This window comes from Lagopus muta, chromosome 20 (genome assembly GCF_023343835.1).
Source record: "Lagopus muta isolate bLagMut1 chromosome 20, bLagMut1 primary, whole genome shotgun sequence".
NCBI classification, from domain to species: Eukaryota; Metazoa; Chordata; class Aves; order Galliformes; family Phasianidae; genus Lagopus; species Lagopus muta.
The window spans coordinates 134,432-157,231 of record NC_064452.1 but is presented as its reverse complement, the minus strand read 5'-3'; the positions used below and the strand labels follow the sequence as shown (position 1 = coordinate 157,231).

The 22,800-nt window shown below is 38.3% G+C and overlaps 1 protein-coding gene across 8 annotated transcripts; it reads left to right on the top strand.

Moving 5' to 3' along the window:
• Positions 1 to 9: 9 nt before the first annotated feature.
• Positions 10 to 21,100, top strand: KIAA0753 (KIAA0753 ortholog). 8 transcript variants are annotated; one of them, XM_048967006.1, is made up of 18 exons: positions 10 to 105; positions 290 to 394; positions 723 to 840; positions 1,863 to 2,475; positions 3,746 to 3,852; positions 4,134 to 4,196; positions 4,908 to 5,123; positions 6,224 to 6,434; positions 7,511 to 7,740; positions 8,224 to 8,393; positions 10,106 to 10,195; positions 10,411 to 10,498; positions 10,913 to 10,996; positions 12,272 to 12,442; positions 13,190 to 13,271; positions 15,111 to 15,231; positions 15,410 to 15,634; positions 17,461 to 20,952. In XM_048967006.1, the coding sequence occupies exons 3-18, from the start codon at positions 751 to 753 to the stop codon at positions 17,573 to 17,575; spliced, it is 2,676 nt and encodes an 891-aa protein (XP_048822963.1). In that variant the 5' UTR covers positions 10 to 105; positions 290 to 394; positions 723 to 750; the 3' UTR covers positions 17,576 to 20,952. The 8 variants fall into 8 exon arrangements, with proteins under 8 accessions (XP_048822963.1, XP_048822960.1, XP_048822956.1 ...); XM_048966999.1 differs by lacking the exon at positions 10 to 105 and adding an exon at positions 20,980 to 21,100 and having other exon boundaries at positions 114 to 840; positions 17,461 to 17,574; XM_048967002.1 differs by lacking the exon at positions 10 to 105 and having other exon boundaries at positions 114 to 394; positions 736 to 840; positions 17,461 to 20,951.
• The last annotated feature ends 1,700 nt before the right edge of the window (positions 21,101 to 22,800 follow it).

Genomic DNA, 22,800 nt, shown 5'->3' with positions numbered 1-22,800 from the left:
GTGCCTGAAGAGCGGCCTGCTGCGGGTCGCCCCGGCGGGGTTCGGGTCGCCGGGCGCAACTCGCGGCTTTCCGCTGCCCTTCTGGCCTCGGGCGGGCGCGGGTCGGTGAGCGCGGGGGCGACGGCGGCGACGGGCGGGGCGGGCCGAGCTGAGGAGCGGCGGCAAAGTCCCGATTCGGCTGCTAAAGAAGCAGTAGCTTCGGTTTTTAATTCCCAAGGTCAAATGCGAGAGAGATAATTTTCTGACTCTCTCGACACGTAGCTTATATTTCAAACTCTTCTATTTGAAGAACCCCCGGTGATCGACATTCCTTTGGCGATAAGGCACGAGCTTGCTTCCCTGAGCGCTGCCCTACTCTGTTCTCACACTTCTGCAGTACGCCGTTCCCCTGTAGGTAGGTGACGGCTATGGAAGTCCTGTAGTGTTCCGAGGGGCCGTAACGTGAGCCTCACGGCCTGTGGCGGAGCTCCTCGGTGTTTCTGGGAGTGTGTAAAAGAAGGATGTAAACAGTAAATGTTGCGTTAAGTAGCAGGAACGTACTTCCCATTTTGCACGCTGCCTGTATAAAGACACTTGATCTATTTCCTGTTCCTGTGTGCTTCCTCAGGTTGGTTCTCTATTTGTTATGCACTTAAGATTCCTTTTCAGAGATAGAAATAGCATGAGCATAGCAATAGTATGATTATAATAACTGTTAATAACTATAATAATGTATGTTAAAGTAACTATTTTCAGCATCGGGTCAACGTGATGGGACCAAGCAAGCCACCTTTGTCTGGTGTTCCATTTACACCCACTACCCAGCTGTACAGGAATGAAGCAAATTCTTTACGAACACAGGTATTGTTTGAATATTTCAGCAGTGCTGAAGTGGTTTTCATTTGTGATCACTACAAAAAGATGAGTGAGACCCATTTCCTGATATAGGCCACTCATGAATGTGAGATCTTCATACTTGCTTTCACAACACTGTCACTCATAATCTTAACCCTTTTTGGTTTTTTTTTTCCCTGCATGGAACTGAAACTGCACCTATAAATACTGTTTGTCTGTCTTAGCCTCTTACTTTACCACATAGTCACTGAACGTAGAAACTTCATTCTGTTACTGCATTTTAGTTTTCCATTTATCCTTCATCATGTATCTGTTACCTTTGTAACTCTGCTTCTCATATGATACAAATAATACCTTTTTATATTGTCATTACAACTTATTAATTTCATTGCTAGAATTCTTTAAAGTCTTTGCAATGGTATTGTCTGTTACATTGTCATTTTGGAGCAGATTTTTCACTGTGGGTGCCTACCCAAAGGTGTAAATATGTATGCAGTGTTATTTACAAGAATACCCATATGCGTAATTCAAGGTCATTTTGAATACTGACGTTTATCTGAGTGGAGGGAATTCTTGCATGTGCTGGAGAAGTACCATAGTGACAGAATGCTGAATCATGGCCTGAACCTCTGATTGACCACCTGAGGCAAGCAATGAGTCAGCCCTGGGAGCACAGGTGAAGGCAATTCACCTGTGCTGCTGGAAGGGGTGGAGCCTGGCTGCACTTCTCCTAGACCCATTTAAGAGCTGACTGCCACTGGGAAAGGATCTCTTCTGGAGATCCCTCCTTTGGAGTTTTGCAGTGGGTCTAGGATGAGGGTAAGCACTCTCTCTTTTCTCTTTGGTATGATAACCTGCTTAGCCAAACTCTCTTGTGTATTTCATAATTATAACATCTGTATGTTCATTGATTACACAGTATTGTGATATGAAAGAGGCTTTGCTTTCCTTAGTGTTGTGCACTAGAGGTGCCTCATTCACATAAATGGTTGTGTGTAACATCAATTTCTGTTTACACTTTAAAACAGCTCCAGTTTAATAGGAATGTTCCAGCAGTTCCGGAAAACTTATCTCTCAGATTCTCTAACCCCCATCCAATTATAATAGAAAAACTGAAGTCATCTAATGATCAGAGAAATCTAGGTGGAAGTGATGACCCCAGTATAAGAAGCTCTGGTATGTTTTCAGTGATATCTGAAGAGAGACTAAAATTGGCTATTCATCTAGCTAAAAGGGACATAAAACGAAGGCATCTTGAAGAGCAAGTGAAACAACAGGTGTTTGGAGATGCTGTCAATAAATCATTGTTAGCCCAGAAGTCACAAGAGCAGATAAACAAAGTGTCTGAAAGTCTGGAAAAGAAAATTGGGCTTGAGTCTCAAACTCAGCTGAAATATCACCAGAAACTTGTTGAGCCTTCCAAAATGAAGACTACCACCTCTGGTACAAAAGTATATCTCTACACACCAAATGAGGGAATGCTAATACCAGCTGTTTTAGGCTCTTCGCTCACCCATAATACAAGACCAGACCCCAAGACAACCGTTAAAATAAAGGAAAATAAAAATATTATTGAAATCCAACGGCTGCAAAAAGAATTAAGAAGTTGTGTCCAGAAAATTGAAGACCTAACTAAAAAAGGTGTAAGACTGAACAATAATTATTGTATGTAAATGCATGAGAGTTTGTTGATTTGTTCTTTTTTCTACTCATTGTTTTTGTCTTTTGTTTTTTGTCTTGGATTAAAATCAGATTCATTCTAGATTTTTGAGAATAGGAAGAACAACTGGAATAGTTAGCTAGGACAGATAATAACAGGGTTTAATATCTTTGAGTATTTGTAGTGAGTTCCAGTTCAGCTTGAAATGGCAGTAAATTAGTGGCAGTCTATTTAATAACCTAATATTGGTGTAGACGTATTAGCTCAAGCTTCTGACTGCAAAATGCAATACAATGATTAACCACATTCTTAGCTGTGAAAAGAGTCAACTGACTTACCTAGCTTCTAGGTGTGTGGTGTAATGATTAATGTCCTTTCTGACACTGTGTTGGTCTAAATATGAAAACACCACAGAGCTGCTTAAGCTTATCGTCTCCTCTGGCAGAACAGAGGAGAGAACAGGAAGAGCAAAAGCAAGAAAACTTATGAGTTGGGAAATAGGTGGCTTAGTAAGGGAAGGGAAAATTGAAAAACAAAGATGATGCAGTGGTGATCACATGCTATCTCTCACAAGTAGTCCAGTGCCCAGCCAATCTCTGGGTAATGGCTATGTTTCTCCCTTCACCCAAAACTCTTTTTTTTTTTTTATTGCTGAGCATGCTGTTATACAGCATGGGATATCCCCTTTTTTTTTTTTTTTTTTTGGTTTGGTTCAGCTGTCCCATCTGTGAGCCCTCACAACTTCTTGCATACCCCCTGCCTACTCACACAGGGGACATAGTTGAAACTCTGAAACATGAAACTGTGCACCAGCTCCACAGCAAAAGACAAAACTTGGATGTGTTATCAGCCATGTTTTAAGTTATAAATCCAAAACAGCTCTGTACATGTTACTGTGAAAAAAGTAAACTCATCCCAGCCAGACTCATAACATTGCATTGGTCCCTTTATTATAACTACCTGGAGGTTTAAATTTATTTCTAACTTGGAGCGTTTTACTTGCAAGTTTGTTGTGAGATTAAGGAGTCATGAGTAGTTTTGTGAACTGTATCTGAAAAGGTGTGTGTAAAAGTATTTAGTCAAATATTAAGCAGATACATAATGTAGAGTTGAAGTAGCTAGTTTTCATTACTGCCCCAGGATGCTCTGCATAAAAGATTCTTATTGCTAAATTATATTTGTTCATTTGGCTTAAACAAGATTTTCACATGTTAAATTAAGACATAAAACTTAATATTTCATGCTTCTCAGAGAGAGATGAAGAAAACTTAGATGCTGATGAACAGCAACAAGTTTGCACTCAAAGGCAGAAGCAAGCTGCGCGATCGGCTCAGATGCTGTATGTACTCCAGCAACAGGTACAACTAGCATTTCAAGTTGGGATGTTTATTGTGATAAATTTGACAGAAGTGAACTGAAACAATCCAGATTAATGGAAACATGTCTGAATTTCCATGACATTCTAGTTTGGATCTGAGTGGTGTGACCGATTTCACTTATGAGTGGTTTTAGAGATACGAGCATCACTGTTGAGGGAGGGAAAAATCTTTCACTCAGATGTTACAGTGAAAACATTGTTCATTTATAGACATGGAGCTAATTCTAACTCATTTTCCCTGCTCCCCCTCTTGATGAACAGGTGAAAAAAATTCAGGATGATTTAGAAAAACTGAGTCCTTATAAAATCAAACATACTAAAAAGGTAAGATGGAAATTATTGCACAGAAATATATTTCATTTGGTCTCTTGCTGCCTTTGTTCCTTCCATCTTCTTCTAAGTCCTAAGATTTGCCTACAGTACTGGTGTGGAAAAGACTGCTGGCCTGCTTTTAGGTGGTTTCTACTTCGTTCCACTTTTCTGAATAGCACTCTGTTCTACTCTTGATTTATTGTTTTTAATTTCCTATTCACGTCACTCAGTCGTAGCCATTCTTTCTGATTTTCACGTTAGTCCATGATCTTTCAGAAAGATAATGCTGTGATAATTGGTACTGTTTGGCCAGTATTGACTCAATATTCTCATGTGCTTTTCTATCCATCACTTGTATTTTCTTTTCAAGAAGAAAACAGATGCTGGGGGATGGAGAATGTCCTACAGTCATGTTTTTTGTACATTGGGATCAGCCCCATGACTTCATAGGTATAAAGCAGTAGAAATACCAGGAGTTACAGCACAGTTATAACACTATGCTGTTTTTTAGCTGAATCTAACATTGAATGTGCAGTGTTGTGTAGTACCTTTAGAAGACTTCTTAAATGAATGTTTTGTTTTCCCTGAAAAGTGGCCTCATCTCCATCTGAATTATTCTAAACCTTGAGTGTTTATACATGAAATGTTGGTAACAATTCTGTGGGTAGCGTCAATACTTACAGAAACTAGAGGTACTAAAGTATATATGTTTCATTTTTCCAGTCTCGAGCAGTGTCCAAATTGGCAGCAGCACATAGAGGAGCTATACGAGCCTTGCAGGCATTCGCCAACCAGTTTACTGATCAAACAGGGCAATGGGTTCCTACCTGCTACAAGGAGCTGGGCAGCCTTATTCGACAGCTGTCACTCTGTTCTGCCAAACTTGAACTAGATTCTTCAACTTCTGATGTTATAATAGATATTTTGATGCAAGTTGAGGTAGGAATAATTGTTTTGTTTTGCAGAATATTTAACTTTTTTTTTTTTAATTAAAAGGCCATATTTTCCAATAGATGTGCTTCTAATGTTCATAAATAAGAGTAGTCTAAACAAGTTGCATCCTGTTCACAGGACAGACTGCTGCGGTCTGTGATGATGATGATGTTCTTGTCATTATTCACTATCCTGGTAGGATAAGGACTGGTAGTGATAGTGGTAACAGAACACAAGTTGTTGATTCATTTCCCGTTTTCAAGGTTGAAAGAATTGCATTTGATATGTTGGTTAAGTATTAAATATTGTTCTGCTGTGCATCCTTTAGTCATCAGTACTAAGTGAGTCTTTCTGCCTCACATACAATGGTGGGTGCAGAATTGTGTAGGTGGTAGCTACAATTTAAAGCTCTCTGCCTTTCAAATGAATTTTGTTAGTAATATCTGATGTTCTATGACATCTGTTGATATAGTACAAAAGTTCTGATTCACATTTCCTGCTGTAGTTTCTAGCTACATTATTTTTAAAGTAATAACCTACATAGCCTGAACTATTCTGCAATCAGTATTTAATTATTTCAAATAAAAACAGCTGATCCAATAGCTGCAAGATATTTTATTTACCTTAAAATATTATTCTAAATGTAAGAGCTGTGTTTTCGTTGTTCTGAACCATAATGCTTATGACCACTTTAACACTGGTTGCATCAGAATAGGAATGGAGGTAGAATTAACATTGTATTTCTCAATGGAAAATGTTTGTCTTATCTTAGTCATTTGTAGATTTTGTGTCAATTTATTTTTTAATGTGCTTTAAGTGGATAATTTTCTAGTCAGTTGTAAATTTAAAAACATGCAGACCTCTTCTTATATTATTAAGTTAGTCAAACAAAGGTGCTTCTGCATGAGCAAGCTGTCAGGACAAACAAAAAAACAACCAACCAACCAAAAACGAAACAAAAACAAACAAACAAAAAAAAAAACAAAACCAAAAAAAAACAAAGCCACATTAAATAGTTCCAGTTACTCAGAATATCTTGAATTTGTTTTTCTTTATTACGTCCTGTTTACTGAGAAAGTAATTAAAATTGTCAATATCTGATGCAGGATCTGATTTCATTGTTGGAAAAGAAGCAAACTCCCAAAAAAGTGAAGGAATGTCTTTCAGCATCACATGGCGAATCTTCAGTGAACACTGTGACGTTTCCAGCCAGAAAGCAGCTAATAACTCCAAAAGGAGAAAATAAGCCTCTCATCTTAAAAAAACAACGTAGACAAGGACCCAGAAAATCTCCAGCTGCCAGAGGTCTCTTGATTGGTTTGTATTTTATTACTAAATTGTTAGTTAACTTGCACTCTGCAGTTCAGTTTTTTAGTGTGTTACATATTGCTGGGCAGAAGTGTGCAACAGCCCATATCAGTCATCAGATTCATTTAGCTTTGTTATACTTTTAGTGTTGTTTTTTTTTTCCCTAGCAGCTACTGTTAGGTGATTAACTTGCAGGTTTATATACCTCTTCATATTATCATCATCATCATGTTTTTATTTTTGTCTAGCTCCTTTACAGTGAGCTATGCTTGGATTGCTTTTCTACAGTGTATACCTAAATGATGCTTTACAAATTAGTTTTAATGGTGCACACAGAATATATCATATGTTTATGTTGAAAACACTATATGAACATATTCTCTTGAAATGCAGTCATTGTTTGTTAGCAAGTCTCCAGCAAAGTTGTTTTGTAGAAGAACCATTTGGAGTGAAAAGATGTACTAAAGCTTTGGCTCAGAATTTCCTTAGTTTGGGTAGTTTCTCTGCTTTTGAAAGATTGAGTGATGTGGCTTTTGTTCTTGACAATCCATTCATTTCTTCTGCACCCCAATCACAGTCTCAGTACCTGGAGGCACATTAACTAACAGTTACACTGAAGTCTGTTTTCCACTGCCAGAGATTGAGATGCAACCTTTGGGAATTACTTCTCTTCTTCATCTACCTTATACATGAAAAATACTTTCTTTCCTAGTGTGTTTTGAAATAGTTGATGTCTACAATATTTTGCCACCTCATGAAATCTATTATTGCTTACTACACGACTGTGTATGTGTCAGTGTTTTTGTGTATGTATATACGTTCATATGTAAATGGAGAATGTGTTTTCTTATATATTTATTCTTCGATTAATCACTCTAGCAAAGACAGTTACTTTAATGCTTATCAGGGAATATGAGGGTTGTTTTTTGTTTTGTTTTTAATTTTGATATTTTTGTATTATGGTAGAGCTTTAAATGTTGTGGTTGGGTATATCTACCACAACAGGAAAGTTGGATATAGACATTAAGATGATTCTTGCCCCTTTGAACTTACAGCTGAAGATTTCTTACTTATTTTTGATACAGATAAACATCAATACGTTGCAAAAATTTCAGCAGTTCAGAAGATGAACGATCACACTCATATGTTGCATGATAAATTCCAGGACGCAAATGATCTTCCTGCTCCACAAAGAAATACTGTTTTACAGGGAAGCCTAGAGGCACTAGTGAGATCTAGAGCTGTAAAAAAAGATCCTATCCTTCAAAGTGGCTCTTTAAAGAAGAAAGACATGTTATTATCTGCAGAATCGCAGGTATGCAAGTTGTAAAAGAATTCATGCTCTCTTCATCTTGTCCTCTGGGATTTGTTATTAGTGTAAGGCACTTTCAGACTTTGTACTCAAATATATTTTTTCTTCTGAGTTTAGAAGCATAGGCAAATAAGCAATGTTATTTGTCTCCATTATTTCTGATGGTTATATTTTATCAGTTGTTTTCTGAAACTTGTGTTGTTGCTTATCAACAATCATTAATTCTGGAGTGGACCTCACAGTTTAATGGCCAAATAGAGCATTATCCTTAGAAGTGCTTGCAAAAATTGTAATAGCAAAATTTAAGCACGTTTTGTTATGGCACAGTTGTACTTGTCTTTAAACGAGTTCTAAATCCTCCACGTGTGTCAGCTGTGCACTGTAAAGAGACATGACTTCCAAACAAATTCTAAAGCAGAATACAAAATACTTTCAAAATTAAGCAATGGAGATGCATGTTTTTAATGTAATTGTGTTAATTTTAAGGGCATGCCTAAATCTCTGAAACCAAGGCAGGTGCAGCCTCTAGGAAAGCATGCTCGATTTCAAGAAACAACTATAGCTTTTCAGTTAAAAGAGAACAAACGATTTGTTAAGGAGAGCAGCATACCCTGGGTGCCTTCAAACTCTGCGTTACCTCCTGCTTCACCTAAACGGTATGTTCATAGTCTAGTGGATCCAGTGTTCACCTAACTTTTCTGTGGAAGCAGTACTGTATCTGTACTAGTAAATAGGATGGGTTGGGCCTGCCTCTCATATTACGGAGGCAAAAGTGGCATAGCACAGCTCACAAGTGGGTATTTGTATTTTTTTTTTTTTTCTCACTCATAATAAAGTGGCCTCATTCGCAGAGCATGGGGAAAAAAGCATTCCTCTATGTTTTTCCTGGGTCATATATGAATATCATCTGGAAGTCGCAGGCCAAAACTGCAAAGCACTGACAGGCTACATAGCATGCAGAATGGACATTCACTAGCCATGCTGGTGCTCTGATTAAATTTTTAAGTTTATTTAACTAATCTGTTATTATGCTATTTGTGTCTGTCAGTCCTGCCATAATGGTTTTTGAAACTCCTCAGCTAATTTCAATTCAAATGGGCAGCGGAAAAATAACAATAGTATGTTCCTTCAAGTGTTGTGAAATTACTTATCTAAATGAAGAGTTTGTATTGGTGCATTCTCTGGAGGAAGTAGTTCTGTCATATTAATCACATAATCATAGATTATTCTGTGCTGAAATGCACATGCACATGGACCATCACATCCAATGACTGGCTCCACACAGGACCACTCAAACTCTGTCTGAGAGTGGTGTCCGAATGCTCCTTGAGCTCTAGCAGCTCAAGGCTGTGCCCACTGCTATAGGGTGCCTGTTTCATGCCCACAGAATCATTTCCTGACCCCCCCACCTGACGTTCCCACATTGCAGCTCCATGCTGCTCTTTCAGACCCTGTCAGTGTTTCCAGAGCTCAGCACTGCCCCCCTGTTCCCTGTGACGAGCTATAGGCCACCATGAGGCCTCCCCTCCTCTAGGCTGAATAAACCAGAGAGGCCTCAGCCTCTCCTCATGTGCCTTGCCTATTCCATTTCATAGCCCTCCCTTGGTTACACTCTAATAGCTTTACATCTTTACATTGCGGGACTCAAAACTACACACAGTGCTCTAGGTTTTGTCTGGGGAAAGCTTGCTATTTCATAGAAGTTGTTTTGAACTATTAGAATTGCAGCAGTGAGGTAATATGTATTCCTTCCTTTTCCTAAGATTTCATTCTTTCTCATATTAACTTTGTTAATTAGTTCCTCTCCATTTCTTAAGTGCAATTTGTTGGTATGTCCCTCATTCATTTTTCCATCTAAATATTTTATGTTTTCCAAATGTAGTTAACCTATTATCTCAGCACTGCAGTGAGAATACAAATGTGATCTCTTGGTTCCAAAAGGAGAAAATATGTATTTTTTTCCTTGTCTGTAATATGGTCTAGGCTTGTTTATGAAAAAAATATATTCAGTATTCTGGAGACTTGGGTTCCCCACATTTAGTTTCCCGTGCTCTTTCTGGCAGTTGAACCAGAAGATTCAGCTGCTGGATCTGAAGTAGACTGTGTGTTGATGAGGAGCTTGTCTATCTAGGCAGTATTTGCAGATAGCCATGAAGTTGTCTTTTCACCAGTAGTGTAGGGATGATTGAAGATCGCTGGTTCTCAGATGAATTTCCTGGCTTATATGATATTGAAGCCAATATTAATTTTCTCTATAAATGTTCTCAAAATTTTCATAAACTAATATTCAGAATCCAGTTATTTTATTCTCCAGTTCTTATAATGAGCGTTGTGTAATTCTCCTTATGTGATTGTCTTATATTTGAAGACTAGCATGGCATGAAGCAGAAGCTTCAAGAAGAACGAAAGTTCTGACTGATCTTAACAGAAGAGAAATGAAAAAAGGACAAAAGTTAAGGTAATTACTTGCTCAGAAGAGCTAATAAGTGGTACCAGAACTTGATATAATCTTCCTGCTATCTCCACCAGCAGTATGAAAAGCTTCTCAACTTTCCACTTCCCCAAAAAGTGGATTTATGTTTTTTTATTTTTGTTTTTTTTAATTACTGTTGTTATGCCAAATTTTAAATTTTAACAAATTGTCATTTGTTCTTATTTTGTGCGTATGTCCAGGTTGCAAGCTGCTTCTCCACCTCAGTGTGCAGACAAAGTTGATGAAGCAGTATGTGAGCACCTAGAACTTCCATTGGATAGGGCACAGGTAGTACAGTCAGGCTCACGGCAGTATTTGAGGGGTACATTTATAAATGGTCAATATAATGTTTGTTTTCAACGTAGCACAAGTAAGGAGTTTTTTGGAGAAACGTATCAAATGATTTATATAGTCAGTACATTTTGGGATACTTGACAAGTGTATTTCCATTTCAGTATGTAGGCTTTAAGTTATCGTAACCAAAGCTGGCAAAGCTGCATTCTTGTTTTTTTGTTTTTTTTTTAATCATCTTTTCTTAGTAGTGAACAATCAGAACTGTTCTACACTAATCATAACTGGACTTGATAAGATTATTTTAATAACATACTGAGACATTAAATGTGGTATTATATTTTCTCTGCTAGTAATTATGACTAATAATACAGAAGGTTTGTTATTCTAAGTGGATTTATGGTTTATTAGCAGATGAATATTTCCTTGGAAGCAAACTGTCATTTGAAGGATCCTTCAATTACAAGACAGCTTTCAACTCACGCAGCTGAGAAGGTATATTCTATCTACTTGTCACAGAGAAAAGCTGAGTTTTTAATCTCTGCCATGTGGCAAAATGCGTTTAGAAAAGTAGTGATGATTTTCTGAATTTAACATTTTCCAACACTGTATAGCTTATAATACCTTATAGCTCTCTACATCCTACCTGAAAGGAGGTTGTGGCGAGATGGAGGTCAGCCTCTTCTCCTGGGTAAGCACTGGGACAAGAGGGAATGACTGCAAGTTGTGCCAAAGCACACATAGAATCAACTTAGGTTGGATATCAGGAAAAATTTATTCTCCAAAAGAGTGGTCAGGCGCTGGAACAGGCTGCCCAGGGGGGTGATGGAGTTACTGTCCCCAGATGTGTTCAAGAAATGTTTAGATGTTGTACTAAGGGATATAGTTTATTGGGAAATACTGATGGTAGGTGGATAATCAGACTGGATGATCTTGGAGGGCTTTTCCAACCTTGCTGATTCTATGAATAGAGATATCATAGCATGGCATGGGGGGAATAGCAGGGCAAGGGAAAATAGCTTTAAACTAAAAGGGAGGAGTTTAGGTTAGATGTTAAAAAATGCTTTACTGAGAAGGCTGTGAGCCTGTCTGATAGAGAAAGGCCCAGAAAAGCTGTGGCTGCCCTAACCCTGGAGGTGTCCAAAGCCAGGCTGGAAGGGGGGCTCTACGCAGTCTAATTGGAGGGGGTGCACCTAGCAGAGTTGGAATGAGGTAATCTGTAAGGTTCCTATCAACCTAAGCAATTCTGTGATTCTAGTTGGTAAAACTGGACACAACTGAAACCTACAGCTTTGGCCTAGGTTTTCTCTGTACTCTTCTATATTTATTCATTAATTTTGGCAGCTGCTGTGAGACTTCTGTATGTTCTGTTAAATGCATGTTTTGTAATATGAGGGCCTTTGCTTCTTGCTCTTGAATCCTGTGTGATTTCTGAACCTGTGTTTAAGAACATAGAAACTTAGTTATGTAGAGAGCTTCATCCATGTTCAATGTTTTTTATTGGTAGGAATATACCAAGCTGTTTTTATTGATTTAGCTTACTAAGTGAGTGGAAGAGAAACAAAATTATTTGGGCTTTCACTGAGAAGTTGTAATGACATTTGGCTTCTTACCAGCAGGTGCTGTAAGAAATATGTGATGTATAAGCATCTTTTTTTTTTTTTTTCCCCTTGAAGTTTTTCTATTTCTTCTCTTTCCCCTCTTTTTTTTTTTTTTTTTTTTTTTTTTCCTCCCCCCCATTGACTGTGTTTATTTTGCTTTTTTTGGCAGGTTGCAGCAAGTGCAGATATTCTGAGTGAAAAGGTACTGGATGATCTTTTGGAAGATACTGCTCAGGAACTCTGGAATATGGAGCAGTGTGAGAGACTTCAGGCTGAGAATCTGTTTGTGGCTGACAGTCCTAGTCTGGAAACAATGTTGCAAAGAATGGAAGAAATTGAAGTAAGTTTTTAATCTATTCATTGGTCTGATAGGGCTAATTTCTGGTTTACTGACAATAAGTATAATACCAGTAGGTATCTGCATTCTTTAAAACAAGATCAGACTGGATCGTGGTATGAAATAGGAAACTCCTTCCAAGTCTCCCCTACCAGCACAAAACTGTGTAAGAACAGAAGGATATTTAACCTCATGGTTTTATTGCTAACGTTAGGATTGGCAGACCTAAGTTTGCTTGTTTTTTTTTGTTTTTTTTTTCCCCCCCCCATGCATTACTTTTTTAAACTTTAATAAGCTTTTCCAGAGTGTTTGTTTCTAATCTTACTACACCCTTTCTGTTCAGTTACATTTATCCTGAATTAGAACTACTGAATTTAGCACTGTTTACTTGAGATCAATTCGTAAGCTGAAAGCATGAAGCTTACAGTATGCAATATCCATTAAAGGTGCTTGGGCATATGTTTGAATTCCTTGTTGGTAAGGCAGGAAAGCCCATCAGCTGTTTTTCTAACTGCTGTTGATCTGAAATAGGAGTAGTTGCCATGGTACTGGCAACTAGTTGAATCTTCTAGTCTAGGATTTTGAAATGAGATGATTATCTGTAATTTCATCTCCTTTTACTCCTTTTCAGTACTACATTAACCCTGCAAAATAATCCTGCTTTGACAAGGAGGATCATGACCTGCTTTCTTACCAAGTGATAAGTGTTAAGCATGTGTTAATTGATTACTTTTATTTGTTTAAAAACAGAGATATCAGGAAACTGTATGCAGGAGATTCACCCAGATTGTGTACAGTGATTCAGAATTCAGGGCCCAAGAGGATAAAATTGGTAAGTAGTTTCTTCAGTACAACTTACTTTCTTGGCGTCTCTGTCTTTTGAATTCAGAGAATTGAAATCAAAGAGATTGTATGTGATCATATATTACTGTTGTAATGAGAAAGTGTCAATGCTTCTGCATAAGGTTTACCAAATCCCAAAGAAAGTACACAAAGGCAAGTTAACATTCACCAGTTAGTTAGAGGCACTCACGTTACCAAAGCTGCCTGGCCGGTGAGATGTCTGTGCCTGCCATAGGTATAACAGGGAGACAATAAAGCAACATGAATCAGTCTAGTCCAAGTTAATCACAGAAAACGAGGATACTCAGTTGTAGCTACAGAGTAATTTCTCGCAAACAAGTCTCTTGTAGGTGCAGAACCTAGAGGCAGTTTACTTGTGTTCCCAAGGAAATAAAAGTTAGTTTTTCTTTTTTTTTTTTTTTTTTTTTTTTACAGGCTAGTTGCCTGTTCAGTCCATGATTTGTGTTTTTTTTTCATGCAACAGAACATTTTTGATTATAGGTGCTCCTTTGAGAGGAATGTTTCTGAAAAAACGCTTGTTTTTCTTGGAAAAGAGAAGGCTCTGGGGAGACATTGTGGCCTTCCAATATTTGAAGGGAGTGTGTAAACAGGAAGGGCAACAGCTGTTTATGAGGGTGGGCAGTGATAGAACAAGGGGAATGGTTTTAAACTGAGGGGAGATTTAAGTTAGATATTAGGAGGAAGTTTTTCACCCAGGCTGGTGAAGCGCTGGAACAGGTTGCCCAAGGAGGTTGTGGATGCCCCATCCCTGGATGCATTCAACGCCAGGCTGGATGTGGTTCTGGGCAGCCTGGTCTGCTGGTTGGTGACCCTGCACTTCGCAGGGGGATTGAAACTGATCATTGTGGTCCTTTTCAACCGAGGACATTCTATGATTCTATGAAATACAGTGCTAAAAGAAGGATCCATTCTGAGAACAGACCATTATTTTCAGTTTGCCTTTGTTGAGTATACATTTGCATGCGATGCACTGCTAGTGTAACTTAGTTGAAGGATAGGAGTCTTTAATACATACCACCAGTCAATACGTGTTAAGTTTTTAATGTTATCCTTTTAAAGGCATTTGTAATTCCTGAACTTAGATATTTTCTTATAAATAGTGGGTAGTGATTTTAGTGCAGTGAAGATTTTACACTGTAGTCTGTAATTGGAGTACATACATTCAGCTCATCTGTGAGCTGTTTGAATCTACTTCAGAAGAAAGTAAGTTTATTTTCTAAGTTTGAAATCTCCTGAAGCTACTTTTTTTTTTTTTTTTTTCCGTTGGGCTCTTCATGACTGGGAATTTGTAAGTCTAAATCTTGCGGTGTTTAGTGTATTCTTTCTTTATCCTTCTGTTTGATTAAATATAACAATGAAGCTACGTCAATTTACCAAGTTGAGGATCTGGTCACATACTAACTTCAGTGAAAATGCGTACGAAATCTATCAGTAAGATAGATAAAAACTTCCCCCAAATCTTGTTTCATTTTTTCTATTTATTGGATTTACTGCCAAGCTCTAATATACTGCATTAACTTTTGAGTGATATTTTTGTCTGTTCTAGAGAAGTATTCACTGATGGAAAACAAACTGCACTTACACTAAAGGAAGAATGTCTGAAATGCTTAGTTTCAATACACTGAGCTCCTGGATATCCTTGCTCGAATTTTCATTTTTAGGGATTTGTCAGCTTTAGTACTTGTCTTTTTCTACCTGAAGGATATGCCTATGAAGGAAGCAAAAGTTTTTGAGATCCTAACTGCATTAACTGTAGGCTTTTTATTTTCTTCCAAAGAAACAAATTTTAATGTTTTTTTCCTTCTAGATCAACAAATGGCATTAATAACTCAACTACCTACATCTCCTCATTCAATTCAGATAACCAAGTTAACTAGACAGATACAATCGGAAACTGACATTTCATTTGAAAAAATTTTCGATGACAAGTAAGTAGAATACTTTGATTGTCGACAAAGCTGTGGTGCATTTCTGCTGTGCACATTCATTGCAGTGTTTGTATTAGAGGGAATTATGCTTACTGTTTGAAGTCATTTTCTGATCTTTCAAAAAAAAAAACCAAACAACTTAATAATCCTGATTTAATTTAATATTTTGTATTTCCAGTGGCACTAACAAAAACAAAGAAGCTCAGGAGAAATTGCTGACTGGAAATAACATTCTGCAGCCCTTGACTCAGAATTCTGTGCAGAAAAAGTCCTACATTTCTTTCTCAATTACAAAGCGTATGCTCCAGAGCATCCTGGATTACAGCAGCAAGTACAAGCATCACCTAAACCTTATTTTCCATGAAGCAGTAGGCAGCTTCAATCCATGGCAGATTGCTGAAAGGTATGTGAACTACCTGTATTTTTGTAGTGAATCTATGAGGTGTTTTTTTCTGTCCTTAATTCCTACCACAAGAGGGCATTATAAATCTTCCTATATAAAGTAAGTGTTTAAAAAAAAAAATGTTTAGAAGAAACAGTCCCTTGCTATGCTGGGAAAGTCCTGGATACAGTAACTTTATTATAATTTAGAATACTTGCAAAATTCTGAAGATAAACTTTACAGAGGTTATTTTAACATTAAAAACAATTGTTTATTAGTTTTCCTTTCTGTTATGTCCACTGTTGTCTGGAGGCCACTTATCTCATTTTTCCTTAAACCTTATTACTCTCTGTAAGGCCGCATTCAGTGGCAACTAAAATCAGTAAGATGCTTCCTATTTATTTCAGTGGCCTCAGAATGAGCACCACAGTATGTTAATTATTACTCCTATAGCAGAATTTGTATGTAAGAGTTTGAAAAAGGAAGCAATGGAGATCAGGAAAGGGAGGAGACTGACATTGCTGAACAGGGTTCTGCTAGACAAATCAAAGAGCAAGAAAATGCACAGGCAGTGGAAACAGGGACAGGTGGTATTGTGAGAAGAGTATAAGGAAGCTGCTAAACTGTGTAGGAATGGCATCAGGAAAGCCAAGGCCCAGCTTGAAGTAAACTTAGCAAGGATGCCAAGAAGAACAGGAAAGGTTTCTGGTTTCTACTTCTAATTGAGATACCTAAACCAGAAAGTCCGGGAGGCTGTACTCCTCCTAGTGAGTGACACAGGCAAGCTGGTAACAAAGGCAAGGAGAAGGCTGAGGTACTTAACTTTTTTGCCTTGGTCTTCCCTGATGACTGCTCACCACACAGTCCTGAAATGTTTGGTTTTGTAGGGGGGGACTGGGGAAGCATGTCCTGTAAGTGTAACAGTAAGTTAAGATCGAGTTCATGACCACATAAGGAAGCTGAACATCCAGAAGTCTATGGGTCCCCATGTGTTGCATCCCAGTGTCCTAAGAGAATTAGTTTATGTAAGCCACTCAATGATATTTGAAAAGTTGTGGCAATCAGGTGAAGTCCCTGGTGACTGGGAGGGAAAAAAAAAAAAAGACAACATCACACCCATCTTTAAAAAGCGTGAAAATCCAACCTTGGTGATTCTATGATTCTGTAAGACTGAATGTTGTGTTGAGGGACATGGTTTAGTGGGAGCTATTGGGGGTAGGTGGACGGTTGGACTGGGTGATCTTTTAGGTCTTTTCCAACCTTGGTGATTCTATGATTCTATGAAAAGGATGACCCTGGGAACTACTGACCTATTAGTCTGTCTTCTGTGCCAGGAAAGATCATGGAGCAGATCGTCATGAAAGCTGTGTGCAGTGGAAATGTACACTCACAGTCTGAAACAGTAACAGAGCATCTGGAGGGAGGGTGGGGCCAAACCAGGGAAGCTTTGGTGCGAGCAGTGCACCTGAGTGACTGGGAGCAGTGAAGCCAGGATCCACTCTTTCCCAGACCTCATTTAAGTACTGGCAGTGGATATAAGAATATCTCTTGCTGGAGATCCCTGCTTGTTGCAGGGAAGCTGGGTTAGATAACCTTTAAAGGTCCTTTCCAACTCTAAAGATTCTGTGATTCTAATTTGGGTTATTATACAACACTTAAAAGAACGCAACTGTTCTGTGATAGTAGAATCTTTTCTTAGACTAGGCAGTAGAAAGAAAAAAAAAAAAAAAGCAGCAGTATTTGCCTTTTTAGATCACAGCATTGATATCACTGGTATGAATTAGTGAAGCTCAAAATCTGACCTCAGCCTTTTCCTGTTCTTTTTTTCCCCTTTCTTTGTACCTTAGTCTTGCAGAGGAACTAACAGACGAAGCCCTGTTTGATGTAGCAGCAGAGCTGCGGGATGTTTGTGAGGATTATGCTGAAGCTGTATTCACATCAGAGTTTTTGCAGCCAGCATAGTAAGTGCTTTCAAATCTGCTCCATTACTAAATGAATCAAGCTCAGTCTAATAGTTTTATCAGGCAATCTAATTTTTCCTATTTTGCTTGTTTGTTCTTTTGGTCTGTGAGATTCTGTTCTCTAAAATGAGTTAAATCCAACAAGAATTCATATCAGATTTTTATAGAACCGAGATCATAATGTTCTTCCTTTCAGGCTTCCTGGATTTATCAGGACTATCGTTGTTGTTGTTGTTGTTTCATTTCTTTGGCCAGCGTTTCAGTGGAATGATGTGAGCTGTTACAGGTGAATTTTATATGTTTTGATAGGTATACACATCCATTTGTTTACTTCCAGTAACTTCATCCATTTTTGTGTGTAAGCTACTGATGAGAATAAAATACTGGGAAGGGACACTGGTTTAAGCTATGTCATAGACTTAGCTGCACTGTGCCTCAGTTTTCTTTCAACTGGGAGAATCTCACTTAAATACCTCCCAAAGGAGTTATGGGTTTTAGTTTATTTCTGTCAAGAAAATGCATTGAATCTTTCTGATAGCTGTGTTGGAAGAGCAATTCATTATTGATAGAAATCTAACACCCAGATGGAAAAGTGAAGAACAAAAACTGTTGGCTTTGCTCTTTGGAGCTTTATGTGTTGTAAAATAAAAACACTGTCTGACCACCATAAGGAATATATGGATTAGTTCTTTTTAGAATGTGTCAATCCAAAGGAAGGATTCCCATGGCACAGTACTAAGAAGAGGTAAACTCTCACACTGGCTATAGACAGAGCTTGCGCTCTTAAGAGTGAAGTACTTCTCCTGTTTGTTTTAGAATGTCACTAATACATTATGCACAGATGAATCCTTTCGAGAGAAGCATGGGATGGAAACTTCCTTTTCGTTTAAATTCAAATTAGCTTAAAATATTATTTAAACCTTAGCACCTTAGAACTTAGTGATCCAGCCCTACATTCTTTAGTCTTAGCAATTCCATTAAAATCAAGAACTATGAAATAAATGAAAACTGTGATTTCTGCAATGTAGTTAATAATCACTCTACTAGTTTGGGTTATGCCTGGAATGAGCAATAAGTAAGATTTATGGTACTATTTTGGGGAGCTCAGCCCTTGAGGTAACCCAAAAAACAGTATGACAGTTTGTATCCTTTAAGTTTCTTTTCTATAATTGTGTTGCTCTCATCAGGGTAAGTTTGACCTTCTAAGACTATTTTTATTCCTTCTTATTTGAACATATTTTATTAAAATAATTGTTTTTATTGAAGACTTTTACTGTTTTGTTTGTCTTGAATTTTACACCAGAAATAATAATGCAAATATTACTGATGTATGATTTTGTGTAATTTCTTAAATTATAAACACCATCTTTTTATTTATGTAGTCGTATAATAAGTCTAATTTAAAATAAAAAATACTAAGATGTAGTGTCTGTATCTGCATGTATGCTCATGGAAGTATTGTCAAGATATTCTGTTTCTGAATAAACAGTGTGTCTTTCATAGGACTAAGCATATTTTTAATTTACGGTAACTTCTTTCTGAAACCATTTGGGACAATCAGCGCACAACCTGGCAGCTTTACAAGGCTCAGACTGCTCTATTTCTTCAGTGTAACGTGGTTTTCTGACAAAGTAATTGTTTTCTCTGCTGTGAGCAGTATCCTTTGGCTGATAATGCCAAAGTGAATTTTATTCTGAATGAGACTTCGTGGTGTTTGCGTGTTTTCTTTAAGAGAAAATCTGTGGAGAATGAAGACTTTAGGTAGAAACCCTGATTTCACACTCTTCAGTCCCTCCTACAGAACTGAACTGATGGACTTTGTACTGTCTATTTACAAAGGCAAACTAGACAATTCAGGGTGTTTCTACACTGGAAATTTTGTAATGGTGAAGTTTTGAGTTAAAGTGACTGTGTCACTGCTCTTAAGGGACAAATCAGAATCAAGCTTGTTGAATATTACACATGCTTAATTTTTGTTAAGATATGTTCGTGGAGACTATATGGGGCTGAAGCACATAGAGCAACCATAATATCGCTGCAAGTGTTAACTGTGCATCTACTGATCAGTGTTTACTGACCATGCACTTACGGTACTGTCATGCATGTGAATCTATAGCTTCTTTAAAGCTGAGTAGTGGGAGACTACAATAAGAAGTTTCAGATTTAGAATGTTGTATTGATAGGGAAGAACAGATTTTATTGGAACCTGTGCTGTTTCCTATTGCTGAAGGTCTTTAGGAACAGGTTGGATGTCCAAAATATATTATCTTACTTGGTACTGAGAAGGATCCCCTTGCATGGATCTGTAATATTTTCCCAGGCCTGTTTTTCATTTTTTACACGTAATTTTCTTCAGTGTCAGGGCTGTGAAAGGGATAAAACAAACAGGGTGAAAAAATTTAGTGGTAGTATAGATGTATGGATGACTCCCTTAAATGCCAGTTCCTGCAGTCACATGTAGCTGAAGTAAAACTGAGGTTTACGGAGTGGTTCAGAGTCATATAGACAACAGGAGCGCATCAGAACAGTTTGGTGCAAGGGCAGCACCTCGCAGCAACCTCGCAGCACCACAGTGTTGGTGTGGTCACTTTCTAGCTCGTGCTATGGACACTCTTGGCTCCTGGCTTGTCCTCCCTCTTGCTTCCTGATAGGTAACTAGGTATTAAAGGAGCAGTGAAGAAAGTGGATGGCTCTGAAAACCCTCTATGAGGACCATGAAGACAGATCTGCTCATCTGAATTCCGTGAGCAGTTCTTGAAGCTCCTGAAAGCACACAAACTGCTCTGTAAATATTTAACTGTAGAAATTAGATCAGCATGCTTCTGGGAGTGAGAGGGTTATGGCAACAGTGTTTGCTCTACCAGTGCTTTGGAAAACTATTTTTTTTCTATTAATGCTGTACCTAATTCTACTTCCATTATTGTCACTGTAAGAATGTAACTTGAACTGCTTCCCTCTGTTTGGTTTGTCTTATCTCTGAGTTACTCCTAGAGGCTAACTTACTGTTGTTTCTCTTTTGACTGCTTTTCTCCATTATTTTTTTTTCTTATTTTTTGGGACATTTTTTTGAGATCTGATTCACCAGCAACAGGAGAAGGGGTTCTGTTCATAATGTCCATGTTAGCCAGATGAACAGTTTGCTTCAGTATGTTTTCTCAAGACCTGTCCTTGAAGAATAAAGTAAGTTTCAAGGACATGTTTCATCAGCAGGCCCCACGTTATCTCTTGCAGTATGTTTGGAGTGTTAGGTTGGACTTAGGTTTTAGAATGCTAGTCTGGTCTTAGAGAATGAAGCAGGTTGAGGGACAGTGGTCCTAGTTGATCATTTGTCATCTGTTTCCTTGTGTTTCAGCTGTGTGTCAGTGTCTGCCTGTTCTCTCTCATATAATACTTTGCTACGTGTAGGTAAAAGGTGCACCTTGACTGACGCTCCTACCACAGTGAGGAAAGCTGCTGACCATTGGGGCTCCTGGGCACTACTGTGACTTTTTTTTTTTTTTTTTCAATGTGGAATCGAGACTGGGCTGGCAGAACCTCCCTTCTGAAATACAACACTGAGAAGAACTCACATAAATGCAGTGTTATTTCATTTCAAGTTGTAAGTATTACTTTACGTAGAAGGAAATGTAAGCTGGTATTCAAAGTTCAGTAATTACTTCCACCTGTTTCGTGGAGTTTGTTTCTCATGGTCACATTCTTTATTGTTTTATCCCTAGGAAGATGTCTCTTCTCATTGAATAAACTTGGTCACTGCTGCTGAGCGATGTTTTTGATTTTTAATATTCTTCTTTTTAAAAACTTTCTTAAGCAGCTCCCTGATTTGTCAAGGTATTTTTGAACTTGTATAACCTTTAAAGCAATTATTATAAGCCTGGCTGTAAAAATTGCTGAATTCAGAGATAATTCATGAGCTGTATAGGTTTCCCTTAAAATAAATTCCAACTACTGCAAATGTGCAAATCTAGCTGTAGATTCCAGCTTAACAAACAAAACAAAAAAAATTGCATAAAATTCCCACAGCATTAAGGTTGTTGTCAGTTCTTACCTTTTCTTCATTGTTCATTTGTGGAGACTTGCACTTTCAGCCTAGCTGTGCCAGAGGCATATATACACACAAAGGGGACACTGTGATGGACTGGAACATGTGTCTGTGGTGGACTGCTGCACCCAAGAGGGTGCTGCTGTTGTGGCTAATGGCTCAAGTGGGCAAGACGAGACAGTTTTCTAGTGCAGAAAAGGAGCTGGGTGGGTTCAATGGATCCATTCCAACTCAAGATAACCTGTGACTGGTTGGGGAAGCTGGTGTTACTGGTCTCAGCCTGTAAGAGGTGACCAGGGTGAAAATTCCTTGGTGACCACTGCAGCTTATGGCTGTACTGAGCTGTGTTCTTGATGTTTCTACTTGGCTTATAGGAAACATTGCACAAACATGTCATTCATTTCTTCCTGTGTCTGGGAAGATTGTGTGTCTCAGTGATAAGAGCCCACCTGCATGGCAGGATGTGTACCAGCAGGAGAAGGGAGACTCATCGCTGTTCTGAGCCTGTGTTTCTGGAGCGGGCCGGCTCTCTGGAGGATACTGCAGGTAGACTATGTGTGGGTATTAAATTGTCCACCAGACTGTAAGATTAGTATCAGAACTGGGGGAGGAAGTAATAGGAATAATTAAGAAATGTGTTGAGTCTGACTAGCTCCTACTCATCTGCAGTGAACTGTTTAATATAGGGAGAAATTGTGTGTTGTTTTTTTTTTTTTTCAGGACATAGATAATACCCTTTTTTTAAATGTACTTTGTATGTGCTGGGAACTGTTACTGTTGACCCTGAACAAATATAAAGAAATGTGTGATATTGTCATGCTTTGATGCCTGCTTAGAGCTGAAGTCTTACTTGTTTATAGATTGCAATATACCCAGAGTAGTAGAGAACTCAGTGGAGCTAACTACCCAAGTAACATCTTTGCTTCCTACAGATCTTTTGCAGCTTCACTTGAACTGTTTGTTACCACAGCCATAAAAGTATTCGCAACAAGTTAAGGCCAGCTTAGCTGTGCCATCTCAGCTGTGAGAGTCACTTAATTAGCAAGAGCAGATCTAACTTGAGTCTCAGTGACACAGATGGCATGGCAGGATGGTGTGAAGGTCTTTATTCTGCAGGGGAGGATAGCTACAGCCTTGGCTACCCTTGTTTCCACTGAACATTACTAGGCCCAGGCATTTGTCTGGTC